Here is a 20,863-nt window from a genome sequence, read left to right as displayed (position 1 = left end):
CAGTCAATCCTAAAAGAATCAACCCTGAATATTCATTGGAAGGACTGTTGCTGAAGCTCCAATACTTTGGCCACCTGATGTATAGAGCCAACTCATTGGAAAAGACCCTGATGCTGGGAAAGATGGAGGGCAGGAGGAGAAGGGAATGGCAGAGGATGAGATGGTTGGATGGTATCACCAACTCAATGGACATGAATTTGAGCAAACTCCAGGAAATGGTGGACAGAGAAGCCCGGCGTATTACAGGCCATAGGGTCACAAAGAGTCGCAAAGAGACTGGACAACAGTGCTGTGGAGTATGATTTGTAGGCACATTTCTGCAACATCATTAATCAAGGGAGTTAGCCCCTCTCACCCTCTTTCTTGCAAGCACACCTATTTCTGCTGGAAGCGAATAAGCAGATATCAATTCAGCTGCACAGTGGCTTTTCTGATTTAAGGAACATCATTAGTCTCATCTTCAAAGCTGGAGTATTATGGCAAAGCTTCAAGGATGCTTGTAATATGTAGTTCTTGTCAGAGTCAATTACTATTAGAACACATTTTTAAAATGTCATTCAGAAGGCGATTTTTTTGAAAGATAGTTTAAAAATTTTTAATAACAAAATAAGCCTTTAAGCAAGTGCATTTTCAATAATTGGATAGTATATCCTGGAAAGGTTTTCTTCATATTAACCACTGCTATTTGCAGAACCCAATAGTTTGAATTAGTTTTGCCTCCTTTGATACAAAATAAGGATAAATGAACTCATATTTCTTCTTCCCATGATACATATAAAATGTTGGTCCTTAACATTTACTGAGTCACAGACACTTCAGAGAATACGATATAAGATAAGATACGGTACCTTTTCTAAGAAATGCAGTCAGATACATACACACAAATATTAGCATAAAGTTTCAGGGATTATGGACTCATAAAAATCTATTTATAGACACTCTAGTGTCAAAACCCCAATCTAGAGGAGAATGTAGGAGGAAAATAAGTTTTAAGAACTCAAAAAAAAGAAAAAAGAGCTCAAAATTGAAATTTACTCAAGGTCTAAAGAAGAAAAAGTTATGTGTTTATTAATTTGAAACAAATTTACATTAATTTGAAACTAAGTTACTTTGCAGACAGAGTTACTGTTTTCAGGATTTTTTTCTATTTATCTCTTTAATAATATAAACTCCAACAATGCATATCTTAAAAATTATTCTAAATTGAATTACAATTCAAAGCACATTCTAAAAGTTTTTAAATTTGTTTTTGGTTTACTTTTTACGATGAAAACTTGTACTATATTCATTCAAGACTTCTCTGTTTGAACTTTGGGTAATTTTGTTTGGGTTCATTGGCAAAAATATTGTAAAAACCAATTCATTCACATTACCCTGAAGGACAATAACCTAAGCCTATTTGTTTCCTTGTATGACAAGGAATTGCTGGATTAATGCCCCTTCAGATTCTAGATCTGCCAAGTGCTATGCAAGAGGTTCACGGGCGACAGAGTATCTGTTGAATGAAGGGTCCACAAGACTTCCTAAGTAAGTAAACAAGTTGCTTACTTGTTTATTAACTTGATTAAGATATAATTCACATACCATACAGTTCACACATTTAAGGTATACAACTCAATGGTTTTGAGTAGATTTACAGAGTCATGCAACCATCAAAACAATAATTTCAGAACATTTTCATTAACCCAGAAAGAAACTCTGTACCCATCATCAGCCACACCCTGTTCCCTACCCCCAGTCATTCAGCCTTTGGAAAACTGTAATCTGCTTTCTATCTCAATAGATATGCCTATTTTTTCACTTAGCATAATATTTTCAAGATTCATCATGTTGTAGCATGTATTAGCACTTCTCTTCTTTTTATGACTAAATAATATCCTACTGTATGGCCAGTTCACATTTTATTTATGCATTCATCAGTTGATGGACACTTGGATTGTTTCCAATTTGAGGCTGTTATGAATAGTTCTGCTCTAAACATTTGTGTACAAGTTATTGCGTTGACTAGTCCCTCAACTTTTAACCAAACAAGGCAAAAAGTAAAAAGAGAAGAATTCTTATAATAAAATTACACAAAATTTGTTTTTCAGTAATTTTAGGCTTGTCAGGATTCAACCATTTCATACACAACATCACAAAGCCTTCCCATGACCAGGAAACTGGTATTATTACTTAATCACGGAATTAGAGGAGGTTAGATCCCTGAGATTCCCACCTTACACTAAGTTATCAATTTGTTGTTGTTGTTCAGTTGCTCAGTTGTGTCCTATTCTGCGACCTCAAGGACTGCAGCACTCCAAGCTTCCCTGTCCTTCACGATCTCCCAGAGTTTACTTTCCATTACTGCTGCTTGAATAGAAGGGTAAATAAAGACATCTAGTGGTCTTGAAGAAATTATCATCAGACATTACTGAGCCTCTTGCAAGCAGCAAGGACAACTTTGCACATGGGCCTTGGACAGAAATGATAATACTGAGTGTGACTTTCTCAGCTCCTTTGACTCCCATTCTGGTCCAAAGTATGTGGTTTCCTCACTAACTCCCAACTGTGTTTTGCCTAAACTTCAATACCCTTCTGCCATTGAAACTTTGCCCCTGGCTACTACCTCGGCCTCCCCCTGGGCAGCTTTCCAAGCTCACGCATAGAGACCCCTACTGCCGACCCTACCCTGTCAACCGTCTCCACTCTACCTCTGAGAGTCTGAACTGAAGCCTTTATCACAGGCTTCCTTGCTGAATAAATGCCCCTCCAAGTTTTAGGTCTGTTAAGTGTTGTGCAAGATGCTTAGGGATGGACAATGAGGATCTGTTGAATGAAGGGTCCATAAGATTTCCTATCACTGCCACGTGTGTGAGGGTGAAAGCCTCAACACGAATTTATGCATTTATCAATTAATAATTGATGACATATTTCTCAAATGATCAAGGTACTGGGAACCTCAACTTATTGCTGAGCCTCTCTTCTTAGCTATTACAACGTTAACACAAGTTTATTCACTGCAATTGAAATCATTTATCTGATACAGACAGATCCCTGGCATAAGAAGCACATTCCTGAATATTTGACCCATTAGAATCATCAGACAGAAGATCCAAGGAGGGGTTTTAGCCAACTGATTATTCCTTTCCTTTTGTATTTCAGAGCAATCTTACTTTGAATCTCTTTGGATTAGTTTCTATGAAATTCAGTGAGCGTTGCCCGATGGCAGCAGGTAAGGCAAAACCTAAAAGGCTGAATCACAGTTTACTGCTGGGGGGTCCTGCCAAGCTTTGCCACTCTTTCAGAGGAGGGTTTCCCTGAGAAGCCAGTTTTTTTAAATAGTCACAAGGCTCCAGTTGGGGAATATCAGGATTCTGCCTGTGGTATTTCTGCAACTTCTCTAGCACCGTGGGCAACCCAACTGTGGAAGCATAGAACATGGGCCCACCCCTGTGCCTTGGCCATCCATACCCATGTAAATAGATAACATCAATGTGCTCTGGGATAGCCGCCATCCCTTCTCCCAAAATGCGGAATGCCTCATTGATGAGCGAATATAAGCAGCGCTCGAGGATCTCATCCCGGCTAATGATACGTGGTTCGATGTGATAGGTTTTCCTGTACTGTGCCAGAAATTGGGAAAGCCAGGGATCAGGTTTGTGAATCCTCCCCAGGGGCTTATCATAAAGGTACCAGCCCTTACCTGTCTTCTGACCAAACCGTCCTGACTCACACAGCATATCAGGAATTGGACAATATCTCCGGCCACCTCGCTTTCGGGCAGAACTTCCTGGAGGCAATGTAGGTCCAGTAAGACCTTGCCCTTTGCGGGATTTCCAACCTATATCCAACCCAGCAAGATCAGACACTCTAAAAGGTCCCATTTTGAAACCAAACTCTTCCAGCACCTCGTCTATCTCCTCTGGTTTACTGCCTTCTTCTAATAAGAAGTATGTCTGATCATAATAAGACCTCAGCATTCGATTCCCAACAAATCCAAAACAATTGCCTACAACTACTCCAATCTTCTTAATCTTTTTTGATAAATTCATAACCGTGGCAATGGTGGTGGGGGAAGAGAATCGGCTGGGAATAACCTCTAACAACTTCATGACATGAGCTGGTGAGAAGAAGTGGGTGCCAATGACCAAGTGAGGACGGTCACTGGAAGAAGCAATCTCATCAATGTCCAGGGCTGAAGTGTTGGTGCATAAAAATGCCTCTGGCTTGCATACAGCTGATAGTTCAGCAAAGACACGCTTCTTCAGGTTCATGTCCTCATACACTGCTTCAATGACTAAATCCACGCCACTGAGCTCCTTCATGGACGTAGTTAACCTGGGTTTTGGTCCTGACCAGGGGTGGCCACTCTGCCGCATTTTGGAGGCTTCCTTTTCCAAGATGGAGGTTATCATTTTGCTTGCAGTCTCTAGCTGCTTCTTGTCTGATTCTACCGCAATCACGGGGATCTGGGCCTTTGCAAAAGAAATGACAATGCCTCGGCCCATTGTTCCTAAGCCTGCAGATAAGAGTGAAAGAGAAGAAAAATGATTCCATGGTATTGGAAAATGGGAAATTGTTCAGTGAATGGAAGGTTTCTGTGGAAACGTGGCATTCAAAGATAGCAACTCAAGGACTACAGTTGGATTGAATACTAGTTAATGTTAGGAACTGTATTATGTGCTCCAGGGGGTATAACAATAAAAAGGATTCACACACACGCACTATTCAAAATAGTAAACAAGTTCAGCAAGATTGTATGGTGCAAGATCAATATATAAAAATCAATTGTATTTCTATAATAAACAATCTAAATATGAAATTAAGAAACAATTCCACTTTTAATAGCATTAAAAAGAATAAAATACTTCAGAATAAATTTGAGGAAGAACTTTAAGACTTACACACGAGAAACCAAAGAATATTACTGAAAGAAATGAAAGAAAACCTAAATAAATTGAAAGCTATCCCATGTTTGTGGATCAGAAGACAATATTGTTAAGATGGCAATACTATCCAAGTAAATCTGCAGATTCAGTGCAATAACTATCAAAAGTCCGACTGATATTGTGCAGAAATTAACAAGCTGATTCTAAAAGTCATATAGAAATATAAGAAATGCAGAATAGCCAAAAGAGTATAGAAAAAAAAAAAACAAAGTTTTAAGATTCATTCTTCCCAATTTCAAAACTTTTGACAAATCTACAGTATTCAAGACAGTGTGATAGTGGCATAAAGGACAGACATATAGATCAATGAGATAGAATTGAGAGTCTGGAAATAAATTCATACACGTATGGAAAATCAAATTTTAACAATGGTGCCAATAGGGAAAGAATAGACTTTTTCAACAAGCGGTGCTGGGACAACTGGATATTCACACATAAAAGAATGATGTTGAACTTCTACTTCACACCATACATAACTTAAAATGATCAAATGCCAAAGTAAGAGCTAAAACTATAAAACTCTTATGAGGAAATCTTCATGACCTTGGATTAGGCAATGATTTCTTAGAAATGACATCAATAACACAAGCAATAAAAAAAAAAGGATAAATTGGACATCATCAAAATTAAAAACTTTTGTGTTTCAAAGGACACAAAAAAGAAAGTGAAAAAACCCACAGGATGGGAAAAAATATTTTCAAATCATATCAGATAAGGTACTTGTATCAGAATATATAAAGAACTTGAACTCAACAATAAAAAGACAACTGAATTTAAAATTAGGTAAAGGATCTAATAAACATTTCTCCAAAGAAGATATACAAATGGCCAATAAGCATATAAAGAGATGCCTAATACCACTAGTCATTTTGGAAATATAGATCAAAATCCCAGTGAACTACCACTTCATACCCACTAGGATAGCCATAATTAAAAAGACAGATAATAACAAGTTCTGGTGAGAATATGGAGAAATTGATTCACTGATGGCAAATTGTAAAATGGTGCTGTTGCTATAGAAAACAAGTTGGAGGTTCCTCAAAATGTTTAACATGGAGTTACCATATGAGTAGGTAAGTAGGTAGTTATATACATAATTCAAGAGAAATGAAGACATACGTCCACACAAAACTTATATACAAAGTTCATAGTAGCATTATTCAAAATAGCCAGAAAAAAGAAATAAGCCAGGGACTTCCCTGGTGGTCCAGTGGCTAAGACTCCATGCTCCCAGTGCAGGGGGCCTGGGTTTGAATCCTTCTCAGATTCTACTTGCTGCAGTTAAGAGCTCACATCCTCACATACCTCAACAAAGTAAGAAGATCCTGTGTGCTGCAACTAAGACCAGGTGCAGCCAAATAAGTAAAATTAAATTAAAAAGAAGAAGCAAGTCAAATGTCCATCAACATGAATAAACAAAAGGTAGCATCTCTTTCTGGGGCTACCCAGGTAGTTTCAGCAGTAAAGAATCCACCTGCAAAGGCAGGAGACACAGGTTGGACCCTAGGTCAGGAAGATCCTCTGGAGAAGGGCATGACAACCCATTGCAGTATTCTTGCCTGGAGAATCCCATGGACAGAGGAGCCTGGCAGGCTACAGTCCACAGGGTCCAAAAAAATCAGATACAACGGAGCATGCATGGACAATATATCTCTCCTTTGGAAAAATCACTCAGCTGTAAAAGTAAATGAGACATCCTATAGTGTGGATGGGCCTTAAAAAACATTATGCTGAGTTAAAGTTGGACACAAAAAGTTACATATTACATGATTCCCTTTATATGAAATGTTCAGAATAGGGAAATCAATAGAGACAGAAACTTGATTAGTAGTTGCCAGGAGCTGGGAGGAAGGGCAATGAGGAATGACTGCTAATGGGTACAGGGTTTCCTTTTAGGGTGATGAAAAGGTTCTAAAATTGTTTGTGGCATACTTCCCTGGCAATCCAGTGGTTAAGACTGCACACTTCTGATGCAGGGGGCATGGGTTCAATCCCTGGTCGGGGAACTAAGACCCCACAGGCCATGGGGCACAGCCAAAAAACTTTAAAAAAAAATTTTTTTTTAATCTAAAAAAGTAAAATAAAATTGTGGCAATGGTTGGACAACTTTACAAATATCTAAAAACAACTTAAGTGTGTTCCTCTTTTGGTGACATTGTTACTGTGTATTTTAAAAACATTTTATGGTAAGATACATATAACATGAAACTTAACATCATAACCATTTTTATGTGTACAGTTCAGAGGCATTAAGCACATTCACAAAGCTGTGTAACCAGCACCATCTTGCACCATTCATCTCTAGAACTCTTCTCACCCTGCAGAACTGAAACTGTGCTCATTAAACCAGAACTCCCCATTTCTCTCCCTGGCAATCATCATTCTACACTCTATACTTGTGAGTACTCTAGATACCTCATATAGGTGGAATCAAATAGTATTTGTCCTTTTGTGACTAGCTCATTTCACTTAGCAGAAGAGCCTCAAGTTTATTCATGTAGTATGTGTCAGAATTCCCCACCTTTTAAGGCTGAATATTATCCCTTTGAATATACATATGTAGCACACTTTGTTTATCCATTCATCTGTCAAAGGACATTTGGGTTGCCAGTATACCACTATTGGGAATAATTCTGCTATGTACATGAGTGGACAAATATCTATTTGAGTTCTTGCCTTCAGTTCTTTTGGATATGCCTAGAAGTGGAATTGTTGGATTGTATGGTAATTCTATTTTTAATTTTTGAAGGAATTGCCGTACTGTTTTTCATAGCAGCTGCACCATTTTATGTTGAACTGTACTCTTTAAATGGGTCAATTTCATCACATATGAGTTTCATCTCAAGAAAGCTGTAACTAAAACTCTGTGTAGTACCAACCCTCAGGACTTCCCTGATGGTTCAGATGTTAAAGAATCTACCTCCAATGCAGAAGACCAGGGTTCAATCCCTGGGTTAGGAAGATCCCTTGGAGAAGGAAATGGCCACCCATTCCAGTATTCTTGCCTAGAGAATTCCATGGACAGTGGAGCCTGGTGGGCTACAGTCCCTGGAGTCACAAAGAGTTGGACACAGCTGAGCGACTAACAGTAACACAACCCTCAAGGATTTTATAATGTAGCAATGGGAAGAAGAAAAATTCACAAATATTTACCATGTAATATAAGGTAAGCGATGAAAGAAGTTCTTTGGTGCTTCAAAGGAAAGATGTTAGTTTTGGTTAGATGAGTCAAGAAAAGTTTCAAGATAAAGAAGAAATATTTGAAGAAATATTTAAAGAAAGGTCATACTGAAACAGTGAGATTGGAAATGATGAACCACCTGGCTGGGGAAGGGAAAAGGAAAGTGAGAAATATTTTAAAGAAAGGCAAGAAGAATGGAAAATATAGAAAAATTTGTTGATGGCAAATATGTTGCTGTTTCTTCCCCACACCATTTCATTTTCTTCTTGGGCACATAGGAGGCTGTACTTTCTAGACCTCTTATATCCCAGTAGGGCCTATAACTAATTCTGGTCAAGGAAATGGGGGAAGGGTGGTATGGGAAGGCCATACCTTCCCTTTTATGGGAAGGTCCCATAAAAAAAAAAGATTTTATGGGAAGGCCCCTAAAATCTCCTACAAGATCCTTCATTACCATCTGGGTACAGAGGATGCAGAGATCAACTCTGAGGACTTGGAGGAGCCCCTAGAGCAGGTGTTGGCCTGCAGGTCACATCCAGCCTACTGCCTGCTTTTGTACTGCCTGTGAGCTAAGAATGGTTTTATGTTTTAAGTAGCTGAAAATTAAAGAGTAAGAATATTTTGTGACACCTGAAAATGATATAAAATTCAAATTTCAGTGTCCATAAATAAAGTGTTACTGGAATCAATCACACTGATTTGTTTTCTTATGGTCTGTGGCTATACTCGTCCTCAACAGCAGAGTTGAGCAGTTGCAGTAGAGAACGTAAGGCCCCCAAAGCCTAAAACATTTATTGTCTAGCACTTTACAGAAAAAGTTTGCTGACTCTTGTCCAGGAGAATAGTAGAGCCACTAGTTGGAAAGAACCTGGTTTTAGAATTATCTTGAGAGTGAGGAGGAAATACATCTTTATTGTGTTAAGCTGTTGAGACTGTTACCTGTTATAGCAGCAGGTTATCTGTTACCTGATCAACCTGCTGTGGCTGAAACAGTTCAGTGAAAGCTATGTACATATTACTCTTCTGCACTTCACATTGACTAGCTTTAGAGCTTTTTTAAAAAATTGAAGCATAGTTGATTTACATTATTGTATTAATGTTAGGTATATAACATAGTGATTCAGATTTTTATAGATTATATTCCATTTAAGGTTATTATAAAATATTGGCCATATTCTCTGTGCTGTATAGTGTATCCTTATAACTTATTTATTACATATATAATAATTTATACCTCTTAATCCCTTGTGAGGATTGGTTTTGAATATAGTATGTTATCAATCATTAGAAATTATTGATTTAGTTCCTCTGGAATATATTTAATTTTTAAATCATATTAAATTATTTAATACATATATTGAATTATTTAAAGCAGTTTTGCAAATTTACTAAACATGTGTGTTTCACTCAGTGACAAGGAGGCTGGATAGCTCTCACTGCTGTAGCAGCTCGTACCCTAAACTTCATCCTGCATAAACAGGAGGGAGAGTTGGGGGTTCAAAACCCTGGCCGCCGGGCTTTCAGTCCCGAGCTTCATATAAAATTCCTACCATGTAGAGAGTACAATCTCACAGGAACAATAAGGACTCACGAGAAGTTCACGTGAAAGTGCTTTGTAAAGTGTAACATGATACAGATGATAGAACTGAACACAGCAGAGAAGGAAAGCTACCGGAGGGTGGAGTACACCTCCTTGCACTCACCTCTCAGAGCAGGTCTGCTGAAGGAACTTTGGAGCTCCAAACAACTCATAGTCCTAACCACAGAGTGGGCCAGACTAATGCTTTCCAGAAGTGTCTTAGCTATAATTTTACTCACTTCCTTGTAAGCGTGAAAGCTTCCATGTTAAATTACCTTATACTATTAATAGTAAAGCTTAAAAAAAAAAAACAACTTAAAGCTTATTGAGTGTTCATAAGGAACACATTAGAAATGCATTAAAGCACTTTGCATGTATTAACTCTTAATCCTCACCACAACCCTATGAGTTAAGTCCTATCATTTAACCCACTTTACAAATGAGCAAACTGAAGATGTAAGTAACTTCCCTGAGGTCTGATGCCTAGCAAGTAGGTGTGCTGGGGTCTGAACCCAGGTCATGTGAAGAGTCTGCACCTTTAGTACAGAATATATGGTTTCTCAAGTAGAAATAGAAGGATGGGAAGGAATTCTAAGAGCAGTTGGTTGAGTTATAGTCCTATCCATGCCTTCAGCATGTGACTTGGAGTCACTATACTCAGTCCTAGTTTCCAAATTCTTCAAATTGGGAATGTTATTGCTTGAACCTCTGATCTCAAGAGTTTTGGTGAAGATCAAATCAGACAAAGCATGTCACAGCTCTCTGTAGAAGTTGCTACTTCTACAAAGTAGAAGGCTATAAGGTACTAGCCTTATCACTCCTATTAGAGAACCTGGAAACAGAACTTGGACCTTTTATTAATATATTTTTATTTATTTATTTATGGCTATGCTGGGTTTTCATTGCATTGTGTGGGCTTTTCTCTAGTTGCAGTGAGTGAGGGCTATTCTCTAATTGTGGTTCATGGGCTTCTCCCTGTGGTGGCTTCTCTGGCTCTGGAGCACAGGCTCCAGAGCATGGGCTCAATAGTTGCAGTTCCTAGAATCTAGAGCACAGGCTCAATAGTCGTGGTGCAGGGGCTTAGCTGCTCCATGGCACTTGGGATCTTCCCAGACCAGGGATTGAACCTACATTCCCTGCATTGCCAAGTGGATTCTTTACCACTGAACCACCAGGGAAGCCTGAACTTGGGCCCTCGAAATGCAGCTCTTAATCTAAAGCAGAATTATCCTTGCTGCTCTTATGATTAATAAACAATGTCTTGTTGGGGGAAAAAAAAAAGAAGTATCAGCTATTATTTTAGATCTTCTTCAGTTCTATAAACTGATATTTTTTCATTTAATCACTAAAATTATACATGAAACCAGTAACTGTTTCCCTCAAAAAGTTCTTTACTAACTTCTCACAACCTTGGGGTCTCAAAGTTCTCAAGAAAGTAAGGCTGAAAGACCAAGCTTTTCACTGTTGGTAATTATGTTTTCATAGGTCAATACTGCATGTATACTGAATTTAGTTTCCTAAATTTTCCTCACTAAACACACACAGACAGGGACCAGGAGTCCTGTTCCTGGACCAAGTCACTGCCTTTAACTACCCTGTAATTAAATCTCGTCAAGAACCCCTTCTACTCAGAGAAGTAAATAAAGGATAAGGGATGCTTTGACTACTGGTTCTTCAGTGTCTAGTAAACAGCAGTCTTCTCCCCTTCTGACAGCCCTGAGAGCCCAGGCGAGGTGAGAGAAAGTGGACTTGCAGTGGTGCCGACCCAATCTGAGAGCACAGGCTCACTGAAGTGCAAACCTGGGCTCATCAGGGCTGGGGTTTTCCAGGGAGTCCAATGAAAGGACAATGAGTCATGGCTTTTGAGGATGTTGGCAAGACAGTATCTGAAGTGATGACTGGAAATGAAAACTGAATAGAGAAGGAAGTAAAGATTAAAAGAGCTGATCAAGTAACGGATGCAGTTGGAATAACTGAGAAAGGGATGTAGAAAAACAGAAGGTTGTAGTGAAAAAACACAAGTTCACATTTCAGTGGTGGAGATATGTTCAGGGTGAAACCCTAAGTGTGGGTCACGGAAGTGAAGTGAGGAGAATGTCACTGGATCTGAGGAGGCGAAGGAACCCAGAAGCAACAGGGCTGGATGGATTCTCCACACAGGGGATGAGGACAACAAGGACAGCAGCAGGATTTGGGCCAAAGCGGATAACTGTGAGCCAGGTACTAAAATGAGAGCCAAGGCAGGGGAGCACAGACAGTGATGAGGAGGGATAGAGCAGGCAGGGAGATGGCGGGACCACAGAGGAAGAGTGTCCAGAAAGGGGCTGTGGTCTGAGAGGGGAAGTGACAGTGAAGTCCAGGGAGAGTGGGAAGAAGCAACAGCATTCTTGAGAGGGCTGCAGGAGAAGCAAGTGCCCGGGGTTAAGTCAGGTTTCAGGCAGGAGACAGATGGAGAGCCACTGGTGAGCCAGATGAGGCTGTGGGTGCATTCCAGAGGACATGGGGTTCAGAGGGAGGCTGCGTCACCAAGACCAAGGCGGGCAGAGCAGGAAGCAGATAAACATGAAGAAGGGGGAAATCACCAGCTCTCTCACTTTATTTTTATCCACATTGTCTTCTACGTAGTTTAAAAGCTTTTGCAAATATTTTTCAGAACAATGTGGTGTATACTTAAAAAAACTCGAACTTTTAAACATTCCATGCCAGACACAAACCTGAAGTCATTTTAAAAAGCTCACGATAAGGAAACAGGGAAATTCTTAAATGATGGTTGACCAACATGATACTGATCGTTTTTACTATTATTTTACAGATAGTTTTTACTATTATTCTGCATTAATTATTCTTGGCTTGAAGGAATACAGGAAAGAAGAAACAGGTAAGTACATAACTAGAAACAAATATTGGTGTTGCTGAGGGAATATAAAAAGGTACACTCTGTTCTTTGCCATACTATTTATCCATCTCCTTAAAAAATCACAAGTGAACAGAGAAGTCAGTGCTACAAGGAGCACAGTATGTTTGTGTTGAAGACACACTACTTTATTTCTGAATTTCACTGAGATAACTATAGACTGAGAAGATGTAGAGAAGGCTCTTCCCATCCACACTGCACTGGTGCTAGAGAGCTTGGTGAATATTAAGAAAGTTGGTGCTTTTAGTAAATTTCGGACCTCCTCTCCCAGAAGACTGTATACAGGCTAATACATACAACACTCCACTTACTATTTCAGGGGATTTGGAATCCACCCAAGATCATTCTTGGGCCAAGGCTAAGACTAAGTGAAGTTTAGGATAGTGGCCCAAAGAAGCCATTCGGAGAGCTAGCTTCTGAGGAAAGAAGACATTTTGTTTGAGAAATTTTCAAGGGGAAAAAAGTAAGGAAGCCCATCTTTCAGGTTCAGATGAATTTGGGGATAGTGGCTTTGAATCAGGAGAAGTGAATAGATGCAAGGACCAGAAAGACACAGCCTTCATTCCCAATCCCTAGCTATGGGAGTGACAGGCCACACCTTGAAATGTGGTACATATCATAATCTTGCTGGGAAACCCAGGGATGAGAGACATGTAAGAGGCAGAAATGAGTTTAAAAATGCCCAGAGTCTGGAAACAGACAAATGTAGCATTAGAGAACTAGAGTTTAATTAGTTCACTGTTGAGAAGGCCTAGTGTTTCTAAGCCTCACATGCAAAGATAGTTCATGGGCTGGGGTGAAAATTAAGTTAACTAAAAAAGTGATACGTTCAGCAAAGAGCCCAGCACGTGGTGGCCCAAAGCAAATGGCAGCACTTGACAAATGCAGATTTGGGGAGTGACATTGGTCATGTTCTTACCGAGAACGCCAACAGAGGAGATGGGCTGTCCCGACGCTGTTTTCCAGGAAGCCCTGGAGGGAGTGGACCACTTATTTGCCATCCTCTCAGCAAAGAAAGCATATTGCAGGGCCCTGGCCTGCCCTGAGGTATTAAGGTACAGGCCCAGCTCCTTTTCCTTCTGGCTTCCCATGTCATATGGATATTGGACAGCAGCCTGGACTGCACGGACACAGGCCTCCGGAGATAGCCACCCAGGGTACCGCTTCCGCACCTGCAGAAGGGCTTCACTGAAAATGGCGTCCATGTTGGGCAAGCTCGGGACTGGCATGTTGCAGATTCTACGGGATTCTGGAGATTGACCTAAAAGAAATAAGAAACAAAATTTGGAACTGTTACCTATATCAAAGGATTGTGCATATATAATTAGAAACACTATTTAAGATTTTTTTCCATTAAATGATTAATTAATGTGTTTCTTTTTAAAAATCTTTTTAATTGGAGGAAAATTGCTTTACAATGTTGTGTTGGTTTCTGCCATACAATATCAAGAATCAGTCATAATTATACATATATATATAAATATATATATATATATATATATCCCTCTTAGGCCTCCCTCCCCTCCCCTCTAAACTTCCCTCCTGGTCCCTATTCCCCCCAGTCATCACAGAGTGCCAGGCTGAGCTCCCTATGTTATATAGCAGCTTCCTGCTAGCTGTTTTACACATGATAGTGTATATATGTCAATGCTCCTTTCTCAATTCATTCCACCCACTACTTCCCCTGTTGTGTCCACAAGTTCATTCTCTATGTCTATGTCTCTATGCCCTCCTCGAAAATAGGTTCATCAGTACCATTTTTCTAGATTCCAGATATATGCATTAACATATAGTATTTGTTTTTCTCTCTGACTTACTTCACTCCTTATAATAGGCTCTAGGTTCATCTACCTCACTACAACTGACTCAGTTGTCAAGATATTTAATGTAACACTAATAACAAAATCTCTGACATCTTTGCAACTTAGTCCCATAAGATAGAATTTAATAAAAAAAAAAAAGATAGAATTTAATAGATTCAAAGCAATTTCAAGTTACCTAATTGATGCATAAAAGTTACATCTTCCTTTTACTTCAAGGCCAAGATAACATTATGATAGATTAGTTATATTAATTTGCCAGTGAGCTTAAGGAAAATAGTCCTGAGTTAATAATATTTTAGGTTCAAAATAATTTTAACTCCATTCTTAACAGTAACAAAACCTTTAAAATACCTAGAAAAGGACACAGTATAATATTGGCACAAAGATAGACATACAAATCAGTGGAAAAAACTGAGTTAAGAGATAAACGCTTACAATCATCACCAATTGATTTCCAACACAGGTGCCAAAACAATTTAATGAGAGAAAGGAGAGTTTTTTTAAACAAACGAAGCTGAGGACAACTGAATATCCACATGAAACAAGTAAGCAGGTCCTTACCTAGCACCATATATAAAAATTAACTCAAATATGGGTCATAAATCTAAATTGAAGAGTTAAAACTATAAGACTTTCTTAAAAAGTAAGAAAAATCTTTATGACATTTGGTTAGGCAAAGTATTCTTAGCACAATTGACAAAAGAAAAAATTCATTAAGTTGGACTTCATCAAAATTAAAGACTTTCGTACTTCAAAGAACATCATTAAGAAAATGAAATGATAAACCATAGACTAGGAGAAAACATTTGCATGGTAGGCTAAATAACATCCTTCCCAAACATCTATTTCCTAATCCCCAGAACCTATGAATATATTATCTTACATGGCAAAGAGACTCTACAGATATGATTAAGGTTAAAGAGCTTGAGATGTAAAGTTTACCCTGTATTATCCAGGTAGGCCCAATCTAATTTTATGAACCCTTAAAAGAGGAGAGCATCTCTCAGCTGTAGTGAGAGAGGAAGAGGCAGAGAGATGCCACACAGAAAGTTCCGTTGATGACAATGTGGCTTTGAAGATGGAGGAAGGGGGCCAAGAGCCACTCCTCGAGGCTAGGAATGGCCATCAGTTATGGCCATCAGTTTACAACCAGCAAAAACATGGAGATCTTGGTCCTACAACATAAGTACTGAATTCTGCCAACAACTCAAGTGAGCAATAAACAGATTCTCCCCAAGAACTTTCAGAAAGAAGTGCAACTACTGACAGCTGGGTTCAGTCCAGTGAGACCCCTACCAGACTTCAGACCTGTAGATAGATAAGATAATACATTTGTATTGTTGTAAACTGCGGAGTTTGCTGAGCTTGTTATATCAACCAACAGACAATGAATACAACTTGCATATCAAATATCTAATGAAGTGTCTATATCCAGAGTATATAAAGACCTCTTATGACTCAATAATAATAAGGCAAAGAACTCAGTGTTAAAAATGGGTGAAAACTTGAGTGAATACTTCACAAAAGAGCATATGTGTGTGTATGTTAGTCACTCATGTCCAACCCTTTGCAGCCCATGGACTATAGTCCACCAGGCTCCTCTGTCCACGGGATTTTCCAGGCAAGAATACTGGAGCGGGGTTGCCATTCCCTTCTCCAAGGGATCTTTCCAACCCAGGGATGGAACCTGGGTCTCCCGCATTGCAGGCAGATTCTTAATCATCTGAGCCACAATTGTTCAGTTATCCTGTGAGTAAGCCAATCTTCAGTTTATGGGCTCCCCTGGTGGTTCAGACAGTAAAAAATCTGCCTGCAATGAAGGAGACCTAGGTATGATTCCTGGGTCAGGAAGATCCCTGGCAAAGGGAAAGCCTACCCACTCCAGTACTCGTACCTGGAGAATTCCATGGACAGAGGAGGCTGGCAGGTTGTAGTCCATGGAGTCACAAAGAGTAGGACACGACTGAGTGACCTACACTCTTACTTTTTTTCAAGCTCAGCAGAGAAAGAAGAAGACCTTTCCAGGACCTACAGCTGATTTAATTTCCTAGTGGCCCATAAAAGAGATGAGAACAGATAGTGGGGAGAGGGAAGTTGGGGGAGAGGATCGAGTGGATTAGGAAAGAGGTCAGAGCTGTCAGTTTTGTGGCACCTGACAACAGGTGGCTAGTACAGTCTTTGTGGGGACAGGGCTTAGATGGGTTTGGGATATCTCAGAGCTGGATCTCTGTCCTTGTGACGCTACCACCAGCCCCACCATCACAGGGGCTGATTCTCAACATCATAGCGCACATCAGAGTTATTTTAGGACTTTTAAAGATGACCATGCTCCATTGTGAACTCAGTTAAGATTCTTTAAGGGTGGGGCCTGGACATGAGTATTTTTTAAAAATTCAATAGGTGATTTTGGGACTTCCCTGGTGGTCCAATGGCTAAGACTCCATGCTTAGAAGGGGGCCCAGATTTGATACCTGGTCAGGGAACTAGATCCCACATGCCACAACTGAATATCCCACATGCCACAACTAAGACCTGGTATAGTCAAATAAAAAAAAAAAATTCAATAGTTGCTATTGAGGTATAGCCTTTTGGAGGTCCATGAGCAGAGCATTTATCAGCCACCATATCAGAAGTCATCCGCAGCTCCTGGCTACTTTGACCTGGCAGAGACTGAAGCAAGAAGAGAAAGAAAAAAAAGGAAGAAGAAAAACAATGGTGTGCAGTAATTTTAGCCAATTGGCACGCTCCTAGTATCTCAGGGACACTCAGAACCTCTGAGACTGCAGACAGGCATCTTGGGATCCCCCACAGCACTTGTCCAGACCAAACTAAGCATATCTATTGAAGAGTGTTGGATCAGGGCACAACCGTTAGGAAGTTTTTCCCTGCTCAATTTCCTATCCTTTTTGTTCTGTGGCTGTAATTGAAGGATGCTATTATTTTACAATCTCATTTTATTCCCACAAAATATTCAGAATTTCCCCTTTGGGTCTACAGGTATGGTGTTTTCAAAGTGTATTTCTTAGACACACGCTAGTTTTAAAGTCACTCAGCTGTACCTACATAATAAGAGAGGCAAGTGTGTGCAGGTCAGAACCAGCACTGGCTCCCCAGGAAAATGGGAAAGAGAGGAGCTAATTAATGATTCATGTATGTTTATAATTGAATTCTTTCCCTGATCCATTCATATTTTTTTCTTAATTCTTTGAAGTTTTCTAAGGCAGAAGTTTTCATTTAAAAAATAAGTGAATCATATGCCTCAAGGAGGAAAAGGAGATGATTATTTCCCCTTTTTCCTTTATAGTAAGCTGACTAGATGAGATTTTCTCTCTCTAGGATAAAGAGAGACAATGTACAGTGTGTAATTTACAAAAATGGTTTCCTAAGACATACAGGATTCTCTGTAACTCTGATAGATAGACTCCCTCTCATAGAAGCTCTGCAAAGAACAGACAGAAAAACTGCACTTTTTCTGGGCTTGAGGGGGTCCCCAAAGAACTGGGGTACATAAAAAAGAAGCCCAATTTAGATATGTGCTTAGACTTCCCTGGTGGTCCAGTGGTTAAGGCTTCATGCTCCCAATGCAGGGGGCCTGGGGTTTGATCCCTGGTCAGGGAAGTAGATCCCACATGCTGCAACTAAGACCCAACATAGTCAAAGAAATAAATAAAAACAAATATTGGTACTTTCCTGGTGGCTCAGAGGTTAAAGTGTCTGTCTGCAATGCGGGAGACCTGGGTTCGATCCCTGGGTCAAGAAGATCCCCTGGAGAAGGAAATGGCAACCCACTCCAGTATTCTTGCCTGGAGAATCCCATGGGCGGAGGAGCCTGGTGGGCTACATTAGTCCATGGGGTCACAAAGAGTAGGACACGACTGAGCGACTTCACTTCAGGCTTCCTAGGTAAGGCAGTATCACTCTGCTTCTGTGAAACATGTTATACAAATGTTCACAGAGAGTAAAAATAAATTACAAAGAGCAAAAGGTAAAATGGAAGAGAAAGACAGATGAAACCACCAAGATTTTTTTAAGTCACAAAATCCAAATGAACAAATAGATCAAGGTCTTTGAGCAGAATAAAAATTGCTAAAAATGCCTACCACAGCCCAGGGCAGACACAGTAACAGGACCAGGGTTTGCTGGAGGGACAAAAACAGAGCACTGGGTTCCTGAGCTGAGGCTCCCTCTTGGATGCCCCCTGTGCTCATCTTCAGCCAAGAGCACACACTTTCAGCTTCATGCCAGAATCACACTCGTGGGAACAGGGGTTCTTACGTCATTTGGGAACAAGCAGGCTGCTGGCCACATGCAAATAAACCGCATTTGACAGGACCCTCCCCTCCCCAGTTTAGCCAAAGCAATCTGGTTTGGCCAAGCAACTGAACCGCTCTGCTAAGTCCATTGCACTGCGGTCATCAGGGAGGCCTCGTGTAACAACAGTATTAAGATGCATGAAGCTAATTAACTTCCACAGTCAGCTCTCTAGGATGTGTTAAGTTTATAGAGAAACTTGCAGCTACTGCCCAAATCATATTTTTAGATATATATGTTAACCTCCTACAATCCCCTCCCACCCATAATTGGCTCCAAAACTGCAATTTTTTTCTAAACTGGCTCCAATTGCAACACTGACCACTGGAAATCTCCTTCCTTCTCAACTTGCCTATTGCATGTGGAAACTAAATAAGTATTCTCTCTCTCTCTTTCTTTTTTTTTTGCAGCTGCTGCTGCTGCTGCTGCTAAGTCGCTTCAGTCGTGTCTGACTCTGTACGACCCCATAGATGGCAGCTCATAATTTATTACTATAGCTCTAAAAATTTTTTTTAATTGGAGGATAATTGCATTACAATATTGTGTTAGTTTCTGCCATACATCAACATGAATCATATATAAATAAATGTTCTTAATCCTTTTCCTTTGTTCTTTTTGTAGGTCAACATTTCAGCAGTGCGGGGTGTGGATAATGATGGGGGTGAGAATAGGTTGAATTAATGAAATATTTTTACAAACGGAGAAAGAGAACTCAAAAATTTTACATGTACTTTTTAAAATTGAGATTTAGTTCACATTCAATAAAAGTCACCATTTCAAAGTTTATAATTCAGGAGTTTATAGTATTATCACAAGCTGTGCAACCACACATGTATGTTTTTCAACCATGCCTTTCAGACTGCTTTACTAATATTTTTAAGTTAAAGAACATCATGAACCTCAAAAACATGCTAAGTGAGAGAAACCAGACACAAAAGATCACATGCTATATGAAATTCTAAAAAACAAGACTATAGTAACAGAAAACAGGCCAGTGGTCACCTATGGCCAAGGGCAGGGGAAGGAATCTACTTAAAAGAGGCAGGAGCATACTTTTTAGAGTGACTGAACCATATCTTGATTGTAACAGGGCCACAGAACTGTACATTACTACAAAAATTCATCAAATTGCTACGTTTAAACTGGGTGACTTTTACTGTGTGTAAATTACACCTCAAGCTGGAAAAATCAAAACCAAAGCAAAAATCATTTAAGAAATTTGGGGGGGGGGGGACAAGTTATTTTCATTTTTGTGTATTTTCTTTAAACTTTTGTCAGCATTCATAACACACCATGTAGCTCTAAGTATAGAATCGGAAAGATCCCCTGGAGAAGGGTTAGGCTATCCACTCCAGTATTCTTGGGCTTCCCTGGTAGCTCAGATGATAAAGAATCTGCCTACAGTGCAAGAGACCTGGGTTTGATCCCTGGATTGGGAAGATCCCCTGGAGGAGGGCATGGCAACCCACTCCAGTATTCTTGCTTGGAGAATCCCCATGGACTGAGGAGCCTGGTGGGCTACAGTCCATGAGGTTGCAAAGAGTTGGACATATGTGACAGCGCGGCACATATATAATTTTGTATTTAGACACTTTTATATCACAATTTCACATTTCTACCAAGTTTTGATGATTATAATTTAAGATACACAATTGTCCAAAGCCCATAACCATTCCCCTGCTATTACCAGGTAAATTACCAAATTTTAAAGCAAATGATTCCTCCTCAATATTTGGATGCCACCAAGTGGACAAACTGTGTAATATTACTGAGATTGAGTAGGCCATTTTATACATTAAAAAAAATAATACTTCAATGTTAGAATTTTTATTTAAAATTAATTTTAAATTTTTTATTAATTATAAGATATAAATGATTATGATTTTATTCATTAAAAATAAATGATTTTATTAATTATAAGATTATTTTATAAATGTACCAGACCATGATCCCCATCTATCTCTTGAAGTAACTTAACTCTCAAATCTGAATTTCCAGAAGTCAAAGAAAAGAACTTCCTGTTGAAATCATGTCCTTAACAAACTAAAACCACAGGTGAAAAACGATAGACATGGGTCTATCTTAAACCCCAAACCAAAAACCATTTAGGGACCCCCAAATGCAAAC

The 20,863-nt window shown here is 39.5% G+C and overlaps 1 protein-coding gene across 1 annotated transcript in view; it reads right to left on the bottom strand.

Annotated features, from left to right (window-relative positions):
* Positions 1 to 1,043: 1,043 nt before the first annotated feature.
* The window catches only part of EHHADH (enoyl-CoA hydratase and 3-hydroxyacyl CoA dehydrogenase), a 55,117-nt gene continuing 35,297 nt past the window's right edge, over positions 1,044 to 20,863 (bottom strand). The window contains exons 6-7 of the mRNA XM_043473509.1: positions 13,522 to 13,863; positions 1,044 to 4,498 (exon numbers count right to left, since the gene is read on the bottom strand). Coding sequence (XP_043329444.1) covers positions 3,237 to 4,498; positions 13,522 to 13,863 — 1,604 coding nt within the window. The 3' untranslated portion in view covers positions 1,044 to 3,236. The remainder of the gene's footprint in view (positions 4,499 to 13,521; positions 13,864 to 20,863) is intronic.

This window comes from Cervus canadensis, chromosome 7, assembly GCF_019320065.1.
Source record: "Cervus canadensis isolate Bull #8, Minnesota chromosome 7, ASM1932006v1, whole genome shotgun sequence".
Classification (NCBI taxonomy): domain Eukaryota; kingdom Metazoa; phylum Chordata; class Mammalia; order Artiodactyla; family Cervidae; genus Cervus; species Cervus canadensis.
Note: the sequence above shows the minus strand (reverse complement) of the source record. Positions and strands in the feature narration are given on the sequence as shown.